This window comes from Ursus americanus, chromosome 12 (assembly GCF_024610735.1).
Source record: "Ursus americanus isolate L20-20 chromosome 12, mUrsAme1.1.p, whole genome shotgun sequence".
Lineage (NCBI taxonomy): Eukaryota > Metazoa > Chordata > Mammalia > Carnivora > Ursidae > Ursus > Ursus americanus.
This window is the reverse complement of record NC_142138.1, coordinates 28729800-28743258: the sequence shown is the minus strand read 5'-3', so window position 1 is coordinate 28743258 and position 13459 is coordinate 28729800. Positions and strand designations below refer to the sequence as shown.

General features: G+C 37.2%; 1 protein-coding gene across 2 annotated transcripts in view; it reads right to left on the bottom strand.

Moving 5' to 3' along the window:
• Positions 1-13459, bottom strand: part of TNNI3K (TNNI3 interacting kinase) — a 300692-nt gene that overhangs the window by 166093 nt on the left and 121140 nt on the right. For both annotated transcript variants that reach the window (XM_087866002.1, XM_045802016.2), the window contains 4 exons: positions 11735-11879; positions 11544-11648; positions 8120-8214; positions 7386-7535 (listed from right to left, as the gene is read on the bottom strand). In XM_087866002.1, the coding sequence (XP_087722128.1) occupies positions 7386-7535; positions 8120-8214; positions 11544-11648; positions 11735-11879 (495 nt within the window). The remainder of the gene's footprint in view (positions 1-7385; positions 7536-8119; positions 8215-11543; positions 11649-11734; positions 11880-13459) is intronic.

Below are 13459 nucleotides of genomic sequence, written 5' to 3'. Positions count from 1 at the left end.
GGAAGACTTTCAGGAAGAGAGGATCTGTACACTGAGTTTTGAAAGCTACGTAGAAATCAGAAATTGAGAGTGGAGTGGGTTAGAGAGAATGCGGGAGTGTAGAGACAGACAGGACTGTATGAGAAAAGGCTTGGAAACATGGAATAACATGATATACATGGGGAAGAATGAGTATCTTTGTATTACTATCATCTGACGAGATACTGTCTCACAGGGTAATTGTGCACATATGATAAGTTAATACATATAAAGTATTTAGAATATGTCTGGCACAGAGTGAACCCCCAGTGAATGTTAGTGATGTAGAGGATGTAATGATGATTGCAGTATTTAGGGTCACGCACATGACCAGAGTGACTGGATATGAGGTTTGAGAGGTAGGAAGGGCACAGGGCATGGGCACAGGGCATTCAATAGATACTAGTGTGTCAGTGACAGATTTGAAGCTGGGGAGTGCTATGGCCCTATTTACACCTTGAATACTTCTTCAAAACTACAAGTAGAAAATGGAACCAAAGAAGCTGAAGACCAAAAAAAGAAAGAAAGAAAGAGTAGCTTTGAAACTATTAAAATGGATCAGGAGAAAGATATGTGAAGAACAGTGACAGTAAAAATAAAAAAGAAAGGATGGATTAAAATGTACCAGTGAAGTAAAATGATGAGACCTTTTGATTGAATGGATACGGGGAAAGAGAGATTGTGGGAGAAAAAGTCACCAAGCATCAATCCAGATCTCTGTCTTCAGCGACTAAGTGGATGACAATACCATTAAATGACAGAATGAATAAGAGATATGGTAGGAGAAACTGACCGATGAGGACAAAAAAGATATTAAGTTCAATTTTGGACTTGCTGGGACATACTCCCCAGATATCCAAGTAAAAAGAGCCAGCATGGCAGATGGTGTGGTAGTTTGAAAACATGGCCACAAATTCTAACACTTGTCCATGACTGAGGGAGAAAACCCTGCTACAGTAAAGAGACTTGCAAATTTGTGCTAAGTTTTACAATATTGTTTTACATATTTGCATGTAACTATACAAATTAGAATAATGGTTTTAAATTACTTTTTTAATATTTTGATCAGTGATTTTAAAAACCTCCTTAATCTTGCTTCAGTCCTGAGGTTTTAAAATAAATGGTATTACTTGATTCATAAATAAGAAATATAGATACAACAAAACGTTTTTGTTTGTTTTGTTTTAAGGATTTATTTGAGAGAGAAAAAGAGAGAGTGAGTAAGGGAAGGGGCAAAGGGAGAGAATATTCACGTAGTTCCCACTGAGCGTGAAGCCTAACATAGGGCTCGATCTCACGACCCATGAAATCAGGACCTGAGCCGACACCAAGAGTCGGAAGCTTAACCAACTGAGCCATCCAGGCGCCCCATAACAACACATGGTTTTATATATTCCGGGTTTGTCTGGTAGTGTTTGGCAGGGATACAAACTCTTTATTAGAGAGTTTATAAGAGGATGCCCATCATTCTAATATGTCAATATGTCATATTTCTTACTCTACACTAAAACATGTAAATTAGGAAAGACTGACATTTGGAACTTATGTGAAGCTTGACTGAACCTTTGCTATGCAGTTAATTATAATGGATAACATTATTTTTACTGAGAATCTGTTATGTTACAGACATTTAGATCTTATCCTAAACCTTTAGCAGAATTCTGTAAAGTGGTTATTAATTTACTCACTTCAAATCTGAAGATTAAGGCTTAGAGAGGTTGAATGACTTGCCCAAAGCCATTATATAATAAGGATGGAATTTGGACTGAGATCTGATTCTCAAGTGAGGTGGTAAGAGCTTGGACTCTGCAATAAGACAGAACTCTGTTTGGTACCAGCTCTGCACTTAAGAGCGGTGCAGTTTGAGCAAGTGTGACTTGGCAGATTGAAGTCTCAAACTTTTAATCTGTAATAGAAAGTTAATACCAATTTAAAGGGTTATCCTGATAATTTAATTATATACACATACATATGCATATGTAACAGGCATGTAATGAATGTAAGTTCTCTTCTACTATCCATTTTAATTTATGTGGCTTTTTTTTTTTTAGTTTCAAATTTTTATTTAAATTCTAGTTAGTTAACATACAGTGCAATATTGGTTTTAGGAGTAGAATTTAGTGTGTGTGGCTTTTTACATAGTTATTAAGTTTCAAAAATATTTTACTGTGTGTAAATATGTTACCCCCCAACAAAAATGAAAGTTCTGACCATTCAAATGAGAGTTGGTACTATTCTGTTTGTTTACTTTTTAAAAGAAAGAGGAACTAAAAAATAGAATGTAACCAGTACACACAAAATTGCACATAGATTTTGAAATACCATCTAAATCTTTCATTTATTCCTTCTACTCCAGTCCTAATTCACTCTAGCACACTAAACTAAGGGTCACTAAACTAAGTAACTAACCTCCCAATGGGTAAGAATTCAATATAGAAGTAGTTTAGGAATTTATAATCCATTGATGAAGATTTATCAAAAAATTTAACAAATCTACCTCTTCTTCCTTCAACTCCTCCCCCACTCTTATCTTTTAGTTATTTTTTACTGGTTGAAAACTGTAGAAACTCACAACTGTAAGGCTTTATTACTTTTAGAGAATACACTATAGTACGTTCACTATAAATAATTCACACCATACTACACTTGTCAAAAGGAATGAACAAAGTATATATCATGGTACAGGAGCCTTGATTTTTATTGTTTTTGCTCACTTACTCACTAATTCTCCAACTGCAGCTCCCTGTCACTGTGAATTACAGTTGTTTTGAGGTATACAAATATTGTATTCTGTGTAATTAGATATTGGGATAGGAGCCTCTGTAAATTACTTTAACTGGTGTCAGTACTGAAGCAAATAAGAAGTTTTTAGTTCTGTTTCTGGTTCGGGTTATTTTCTGACCCTAAACAGCTTGACATAAAGAAGTGCTTTTCTTTGTCAAAGGCAGACTTCAAATCTAACTGCCAGACACACTATTGAGCTATGTGTTCAATTCTAATTGGCTGAGATCTTTTCAATTCGGCAGTTTCATCTTTAATGCAATGGATATAAGATTATGTGTAGGTCTTTTCAATGGGTTTTCCATACTGGTGATTAGGGCAGAGGATTTGAACATAAGCAGGCTGCTGGCTATTTCTTCTGGCCAATTTAAATTGATTCATACAAGTCCTTTGTACCCCAGGGAAAGGGCAGAACAAATCCAAGTGAGTGAGACAGCTATTGCTACTCTCAGACGGAATAGTAGAAAACAAGGCGGAATGGGGGGTGGCCGACTAGGGGAGGGAAAACACTCTAACTATTGTAAAATTAGAGTTCTGAGTAGTCTAGCAGGGAAATATTGAAACTTAAACAGTAGGTTTCTGTGTAAAATCAAGGTCACCAGGAAAATTATTTCCAAGGTTGATTTTGATATCTTTAGGTTAAAAGGACTATGTAAATGGAAACTCTTCTTCATATCTGATCCTGCAGGGAGTCATGGTGAGTAAACTCTTTCCTGAGTTTCCAAAAGGAAGTTGATAACTCTTACAAAACTCTAAAGCACCCTTGAACTGAATGTGTTGTATCAAAATAGCAGAGGGTAAGCTAAAAACTTTGTGTCAGATGAAAAATTTGTCTTAGAAGAACAGAGATGGGTGCTATTGAGAAAAACTCTCAGTTTTCTATTAAGAGGGTAGACAAAAAAAAGGAAGAAAGAAAGAAAGAGAAAGAAAGAAAGAAAGAAAGAAAGAAAGAAAGAAAGAAAGAAAGAAAAGCATGCAAGCTGGTAGACTAGGATGAGCTATTTAAATTTGGCACATCCAAAAGTACTCCTTTTCAAACAGACAGACCCTGGCTATGAAGCCCCCTTTTGGTTTATCTCTCCAGGGAGATAACAAGGTACAGGGTAAACCATGATGGGACCATTTCTACATCTCCATCCTATAAAGAAGGAACTTCAAATGAAGTTTTAGTGTTTCCTCAACTCCATTCTCCAAGTGACTCAGGAAAATCCTTAGTATGCCACATCGGTTAATTTGGGGACTCCCTCTCTGAGGGAGAAAAGAAAGCATTTCTTTATACAAAGAAAACAGGGATAGTGCACTGTTGACGATTTTTTAACAAGGCCATTTCAATCTCCCCTGAACACATGAAAACAATGCAAAATTTTTCTAGCAAGAGAAAATAGCAACGATTTCATTTTGTTGGTTTTGACTTATTCTGCTCTAGAACATATGCAAAGCATCCATCTGTCTCTTGAGTACTAACATTCAATTTGTTAAAATTCATAGTAATAAGGAAATACAACACGGATGCCTAGCACATTAGTTGAACAAATAAGGGTGACAAGTATGGCAGATGTTGCAGAGACCAGTGGGTAAAGCCTCTAAGCTAAAAGATTTTTGTTGTTGTCATTTGGTAGGAAACCTTGGGAACTTGCACAGTGATTCATTGTTTCTTAAAGTGTGGAATTCCACAAGAAATAAAACTAAAGCCAGTTTTCAACTATCACTCTCAGTCAACTAAAAACAAACAAAGCCAACCCCTGTGAAGAGCTAGCTACAGCAGCTCTATCTGAGCTGCCTTCCGGAAGACTAATGCTTTGTAAACAGTCTTTCTCTGAAACTCAAGGTTCTTGAGAGACACTGTCTGAGAATCACTTGAATAAATGCAATGTGATGAGTAAGCAGAACTTAGTAAGCCCTCCTGAGGCTATGTAAGCTTCTTTAACTGATACTCAAATACAGAACTACCTGGAATTTATTTTATACAAATTGGAAGGTCCTTATACCTAACAGACATGCATCCAGATATTCATCAAAAGTCATGTGTGTGAATGTTAATAGCAAAAGTATTCTTAACAGTCCCTAATAGAAAATTATTCAAATGCCCCTAAAGAGTAGAATGAATAGTGATATAATAACAAAACATTATACTATACAACAAGAGTGAACAATATACAACTACCTGAAATAATATGAGTGAATCTCACAAATTATTGGTCAAAAGAAGCCAGACTCAAAAATGTGTATACCATAACATTCCACTTGTATAAAGTACAGAGAGAGGCAAAGCTAATCTGTACTCCAAGAAGGCAGTGGTACCCTCTCTGGAGAATGACTGGAAGAGAATGTAAGTGGGACTTTTGGGTGCTGGCCATATTCAGTTTCTTCATCTGGATGCTGGATGTTGGATATGAGTTCAGTATGTGAAAATTCATCGAGCTATAATGAGCAAACGTGTGCGCACATACATGTGTATTTACACAATGCTCAAATAAAAAGCATCAAACGTAACAGGGCTACATCTAACTTATTCCTTACTTTACCATGTCTGTTCACGTGTCTCTATTAAAGTAAGTCCTATAATCATTTTTTTCACAAGCAGTCTTCAGATCTATATTTTTCTTTCTTTTTTTTTTTTTTTAAGATTTTATTTATTTATTCGACAGAGATAGAGACAGCCAGCGAGAGAGGGAACACAAGTAGGGGAAGTGGGAGAGGAAGAAGCAGGCTCCCAGCAGAGGAGCCTGATGTGGGGCTCGATCCCATAGCGCTGGGATCACGCCCTGAGCCGAAGGCAGATGCTTAACCGCTGTGCCACCCAGGCGCCCCTATATTTTTCTTTCTATGTGCTTACAACTCCCCATTTCTAGCTATCAAATTCCATCTCCCTTTTAATTGATAGAATTTCATGTCCCACTTCAGGCAGAAAACCTTTTAGATCAAATTGATTGCCTAAGAAATCTTCCACCCTTTCTTAGTATGGACATCTAAGATTCTAGCATTTAAACAGAACACTTCTTTATGTACTTTAAACATCCTAAAAAAGACAGCAAAAGACAGGCAGCAAAGTTTTATATACTTTACACCATTTACTTGTAACCCTCTGATTTCAATGACAATGTATACTATTCCATTTCTTCTGAAAATTTAAACTCCATAGGAGCTTATGTGTATATGTTGAACTTGCTAATGAGGTACACTATATCGTAAAACAATGATGAAGGTGGGATTTCACCTTTGATTATTTGTAGTTTCCTCCCTTAAAATGTAGAACTCATTATTGATCATCTCCATTTCTGAACTACTACTATTACCATTGTTATCAGTATTGAAATACCGATTATTAGTACTTACTACGTGCCAGCTAGTATTGTAATCAATGTGCATATATTATCTCATTTAATCTTTACAATCTTGTAAGTAGGAGTTGTTATTCTCATTTTTTCAGAAGAAACTGAAATTCAGCAAGGATAGATGACTTGCCCAAGATCAAAGAATACAGCTTGATTTAAATGCAGGTGTTCTGGAAGGAGCCGAGATGCCCTTCAACAGATGACTGGATTAAGAAGATGTGGTCCATATATATAATGGAATATTACTCAGCCATCAGAAAGAACGATTACCCAACATTTGCAGCAACATGGATGGGACTGGAGGAGATTATGCTAAGTGAAATAAGTCAAGCAGAGAAAGACAATTATCATATGGTTTCACTCATTTATGGAACATAAGAAATAGCAAGAAGATTGGTAGGAGAAGGAAGGGAAGAATGAAGGGGGGGTAAATGGAAGGGAGAATGAACCTTGAGAGACTATGGACTCTGGGAAACAAACTGAGGGCTTCAGAGGGGGGAGAGGGTGGGGAATTGGGATAGGCTGGTGATGGGTATTAAGGAGGGCACATATTGCATGGTGCACTGGGTGTTACACGCAAATAATGAATCATGGAACACTACATCAAAAGCTAAGGATATACTGTATGGTGACTAACATTAATGTACTAAAAAATTATTCAAAAAATATATACTTTGAGAAACAATAAAACTATTTATTATGTATAAAAAATAAATAAAATGAATGCAGGTGTTCTCATATCAAAGCCTAAAGTTTCATCACTTTGAGCTCAAGTAAGTTTACACATATGCACTAATCATTGGTTCCCTTACTTTTTCTAGTTCAGGCATGTTAGCAAGGCTAGATGTAACAAATATCCCCTTCCTTTGTATTTATTTCATTAAAATACTTTGAATCCATGTAAAAATTCCCCTATATAAGAGATAAAGTCTACCTCTATGTTTACTCTAAGAAAGTAACCATTACTACCTATCACAATTTTGTTTCTCTAATACCTAGGACTATTTAAGCTCATTCTCTTTTCAAAGTGCCAATACCAAGAATGCCTTCAGCTCATCTGTAGCCCTGGAATTGCCTTCCCTAGTGATGGTCTATTGGACTCTTTGATCAAGTTCCCAAAGACTCAAATATAATCTACAGAGGAAATGGGAGTGTACAAGTCATACAAGTCAAAAAATTATTGATGCATTGACATAATCTATGCACACAGTTCAATGTATCACTATAGAGAGGCAATGATGAAAAATATACCTTTTTCATAAGCCCACATCAAACATGTCTGCTCATCTTTTTCACCACTAGACCTGCTGGGATCACAAGCTACCAGATTCATATCAGCTCCATTATCCAGTAAGAACTGAACCAGGCGAATGTGACCATGGTAGCAAGCAGAGTGCAATCCTATAATAGAATGAAAGTATGAAAGGAGAAAAGAGGAAAACTGAACCCCAATTTTCAAAAGACAGTTATTATCATATCATGGCATTGTTGCCAGAGATACAAAGCAAAGATAGATTTCTTTGATAAAGAATTAATTCTGTTATTGAACATACACAACATACAAGTATCCTATTCCAGTTGATCTTCTAGAAAGATTGCCTTATGTTTAGCTCAATTTTCAGTATTCCTACATGCACTGAAATTACCAAGAACAAACGCTGGCATCTTTGTACAGGAACGAAGACCCCCAACAAGTGTTTTTCTTGAGCAGCAAACCAAGGGCAAGGCAGTGTGGTCAGACTGTTTCTGGTACAGGCCATAATAGATACATCAGCTGTAGATAATTTACCAAAATAATGAAAGTGACCAAAAGTCAATCTGCTTTTTATTGTTACCATGCACCATCAAATCTAAATGATGTCACTGATAAAACATCCCTTCTCATTAGGGTAGACTACTCCCTCTTTCCACTTCCCTCCGAGCGCACCTCTGTTCTTGAGCATTGATATGCATCAAAAACTGGTGATGTTTCACCAAAGTCTTACCTGTGTGCCCATCCCTTCCTTGGTGGTTAATGCTTATGACATTTTGATCAAGAAGGAATTTAACCAGGTCAATGCTCTTACCATAGGTACAAGCACTGCAAAAATACAACAAAAGGAAAAGACTTCTGTTATGAGTTGAATTGTGTGCCCCACAAATTAATATGTTGAAGCCCTCTTATAACTTCACATTGTGACTGTACTTAAAGGGGTACAATTTAAAGAGGTTTTTAAGTTAAAATTGAATTGTTAGGGTGGACCCTATTCCAACATGACTGCTGTCCTTACAAGAAGGGAAGGTTAGTACACAGAGGACACAGACAGAGGGACTATCATGTGAAGACAGAAGGAAAATGTGGCTATTTACAAGCCCAGGAGAGAGGCCTCAGAAGAAACCAAATCTGCTGACAAGATTTTGGACTTCCAGTCTCCAGAACTGTGAGGAAATAAATTTCTGTTGTTCAAGCCACCCAGTCTGTTGTATTTTGTTATGGCAACCCTAAACAATGAATACAACTCTGATTTACCCAGGCTATTCCAGATGCTAGTGTGTATACAAGAGTGCTAAAGAGACAAGAGAGAAGGAGGAAATGAGAGAGGAAAAGGAAGTGATTTAAAAAAACAAGCACATATAGCAATATACTCCTGAGATTCCTAAATATGGGCTTTCAAGATTTCAAGTTGTATAAAATTTCTAGTATCTTATTAAATATTTCCCATGATATTTTTTTTTCATAAAAGGAGGAAAAATATTGTAAGACTTTCACGCATTTTTAGCTACAAGACCTAGGCACTCTGCAGGACTATTGAATGGGGGAACCCAGAAGGGTCCTGAGAGACTTAGGTGACAAACCTGGATTTGTGATTGGTATCTGAAGTGGCAGGGGGCGGTCTTGTGGGACTGAGCCCTTAGCCTGTGGGATCTAACACTAACCCCAGATAGATGGTATCAGAATTGAATTGAATTGTAGGACACATACTTGGTGTCTGCAGAAAACTGGAGAATTGTTTGGTGTGGGAAAAACTCACGCATGACTGGTGTCACGTATTTCAGAAGTTAAATATGGAATTTTGTAGAACAACAGAAAAACAGTGTGTTTTTCCTTCCAAACTTGGTTCTAGAAGAGGTAGTTCACTGGGTCTTAATATTTCCACTTCCTGGGATGACCTTAATCAATCCTTTTTCTTTAATGAAATGCTTTTATTTTCCTTAAAGAAATATATTACTCAGCTAGCTGAACTGTTTTTCTATCTATGAAGTCTTATGAACCAAAGGCTGAGTTCACTGCTGTCTCTACTCTTTCTTTGTCATTTCAGTCTTATGGCACTTACCATATTGTGTTATGATAACGGATACACCTGATTACCTTGATATCTTACAACAGAGTTCCTTTAAGGAGGGAAGGGATGGTGTCATCTTAATGTTCCTACCACTACCAACACAAGGCAAGTCCTTAATAAGTCGTTCTTGAATAGTTGAATGAATAGAAAGCCACTACTCAGTGTAATAGATCATATCACCATTAATTATTTGCATTGTAAGTAGGGTCCATAACACTACACTCTGAATGTTCCATTGTCTGAACTGCCTCACTGATTCTTTTCAAAGCAACCATTTACAGGAATTGATGAATTCTGAATATACATATGCATGTGTGTACATATGCATGTATATATGTGCACATGTGTATATACATATGAAAACAATAACAGAAACATAGTGAGTGCTTTCTGTGGAGTGCAAGGCACTGTGACTTTTACATAGAAAAATTTCAGAACCAGAGTGAATTCCTCATGTAAAAGGAGAGTTTCTTTTATAAATATGTACTTAAAACAAATAGAATAAAAATATAAATATGTTATTCCTAGTAGACACAGGCTTATACAAAATAAAACGATTGGATATATACTTTTAACTCACTTCACTAAACTTGTCACATAGGCTCTTGGAGGTGACAATCATCCTTTGATTATAGTTGGTTTCAATTTATGTGCACAGAGTAGCAAAATGATTTGAAAACTAGCCTGAGGTGTCAGCCTTAACAAGCATGGCCTAATGGGGAAAGAGGACACCAGTAAACATATGCATCTGTTCTGCCAATTATCCTTCTGGGGAAAGATTCCACTGACCCATTTTGACTGAAAGCATGACCTAAAGAGTTCTTGCATCTGTTCTGCTACAGAGCATGTAGAACACAGGCAAAATATTCTGGTACTAGAACCTGAAGATATATAAAAAGCACAAAATTTGGAATCAGGCAGGTATCTAATACATGATTTCCTAGTCAGAAGACTCCTTGGCAAGTTATCTAGCTTCTCTGAGCCTCAATCTTCTCATTTGTAAAAGAGGAATAATAAATCCTACTTCATAATATGGTTATAAGGATTAAATGAGATAATGGATGCAAATCATCTGGCATATATTCACTACTCCATAAATGATGGCTTTCTTCAACTCCCTTTGGCTGATCTTTTTTCTGATAAGAAAAATCTGAGCATCCAAGCAATATTGGACAGATCAATGCCTTATGAGGAAGCACAAGTTTAACATTAATTCAGTAAGAAAAAAAAAGTCTCCTCATTTCTATTAGTCACCAGTGCAACACAAACAGTATGTAAATAACGTATTAGTCTCAAATACATTTTTTTAGAGGTTGCAAACTAGCCAAGAAATCTGTAATGTGTAGGTAAATGATCTTATATTCAAGGTTTACTAAATTCAAACTACTATGTTTTTATTTTTATAGAAAAAATAGTAACTCATTGTTAAAAATGAGGGTTTCAAATAAGACAACGGCCTTTCTTTTGGATATTGTGGGGAGCTATGGCTCTGAATTTTTAGCAACCTTTTCCCTCTTTTTCTAGAGCACACTGTAAAGGACTCTCATGCATTCCTAGAAAGGAGTTAATGTCTTCTTAGGTATCTCAGTGGCTACCCTGACAAGGCTTTTACAGGCTGACAGATGGATGCCTTAGATAGGTAGATACATTTGCACATAAGGTTTAAGTGGTAACGAAAAAAGTGTCACATTTGATGCTGATGAATTCTGGTAATGAGATTCTTGTCGGAGGAGGATTATGGGCACTGCCCCTTTTGGCAGCTTTCTGCAGAGTGAAGTGGAATAGAAGCAATATGCTTACAGATGTTGATATGCCTGTTGCCTTGGCAACATCAGTCCCTGTCTTTGTGGCTGCTGCCAGTAATGCAGCATCTGGCTCTGGCCCCATCTGTTGTAGTGACTGCAGCATCTGCCTCTACCTTTTCTTTTGTGCATCTAGTTTGGGCTCCTTGTCCTCTGCCCACCCTCTGCTCTTGCCCTCTGATTGCAACATCTGCCACTATCTGCTCTTGCTTTATGTACACAACTTCAGGTGCCGAAGGGTATCAGCTACCTTTAGTGGCTATTGAACTTCAACATTCTTTTACCTGTGAAAAGCTGTTTCACTGAAGATGTTTTCTTTAGTCAGGCTTTCAATTCCTGCTATTTGAATGATTTCCTTGGCAACGTCAAATTTGCCATTGTAGCACGCCCTAGAGTTCAAGAAAATATTTTGATAATAGTAAGAAGGTACATGTGGTATAGCTGGAGGACACATGGGGCTACATATATTACTCACAGGTGCAAAGGGGTATCTCCATAGATATTAACCACATGCGGCTGAACTTCACTGTCACTCTGGAGCAGGTACTTCACTATATCATGGTGTCCAAAGCGAGAACAGAAATGGAGTGGGACATGGTCTTCATTGTCTTGAGCATTCACTGTCATCAATAAGAAAGGAAAAGTATGTTATCTGGAATCCTCTGTGTCTCAGCCTTCTCATGTGTAGTGTAAGGAACTTTTCTAATTGCCTGAGAGACTCCTGGAAATTGCCAGTTAATGATAATAATAAAGGAAATTAAGTGCAACCAATTTAAAAAGTTATAATTCTGTTCTATTGTCCATTACCACATTAAACAGGCTTTCTTCTAGCTTCCATAAATTCTATGGAATGCATCTAATCAAATCTACCTTGCACAATGGAATAGTTCAGGAAACTAATAAGCATCCGAAAGATCCTCATGGCCTTATTTCCACAAGTATCTCCTTCTAAATGGATTTTTTTCCTCTGTGAGATGTTAAAAATTACAGATCCTGGCTAAAGCACCAGTCCCAGAGATTTTGGTTCAATAGGTTAGGGTGGGCTCTAGCACTGTATATGTTTACAACACTATTTAGGAGGTTCTGATGGACGCTTAACTGAGAATTATCATACTAGAGTATACACAGCATGGCGTAATGAAAAGACAAGCTTTAGACTGAGGCAGACCTCATTAATTACATTTCCTTAGACAGTTATTTAACATCCAGTTGTTCCCTCCATAGTGGGCATCTGTCCTCTCTTTGGCTCAACCAGCCTCATAACCCCTTTGGACATTTGGCAAATTCCCTATACTGAGAGTACTGACTAGAGGTGAAGACCATGTGTAATCATAGGAGCTGAAAATATGCTCTCAAGCCTCCTTTGCAGTGAGGGCACAGGATTTGCAGAGAGTGGCCATATGTCCTGGTTTAGGCTTTACCCTAGCATAGTTTTTAATGGTAACCCTTTCACTCTCAACAGCACCCTGGTTTGGATACTTATCTATGGGCTGCCCCCATCCACACATTATGCCAGACTCTGACATCAGAGCTGATGACATAAAAAAGCAGAACCTAATCTATCTTGGCAGTGTAGCAGTAATAGAGTAGCTCCATCCAATTTCCAATGGTCGTGATTCCAGTCACAGACTCAGTGCTCTGCACAGTTGGTGCTGGAAGCACAAGTGTTGGCATGTGTGCCTAGCAGTAGCAATGTGTCTTCAAATGACTACTTTTGTGATTGTGGACATTGTTCCTCACTGTGAGAATTGTAAACCTGGCCTTCTATCCTGTCCTGGGGAAGATTCTGTGCTCTGATATCGTTTAATACATTCCTTTTCTGCTTAAATTAGCAAGAGTTAGTTTCCAATGCTTGCAGATAAGAACACTTGATTGATACATACTCATTCCTCAACAAGTATAAAATGATCACTGTGTGCCAAGCACTTTCCTAAGTGTTGGAGATACCGATTTATTATTAATAATGATAGATATAATGACAGTACTGTTGCAGGGATGCTGAAAAGATTAAAGGAGATCATGACCGGAAAGTACAGAAAGTATCTAGCATGATGCCTGCCACATATTAGACATTTAATGAAAGTGTCTATTCTACTTTTTCACTAATTTCCCTCCTAGAAATCTGCTAAGTGCTAAGGGCGATATGCTATAAATGTATAGAATCTATACCCTCAAGTAACCTGCAATCTAGTTGAATATT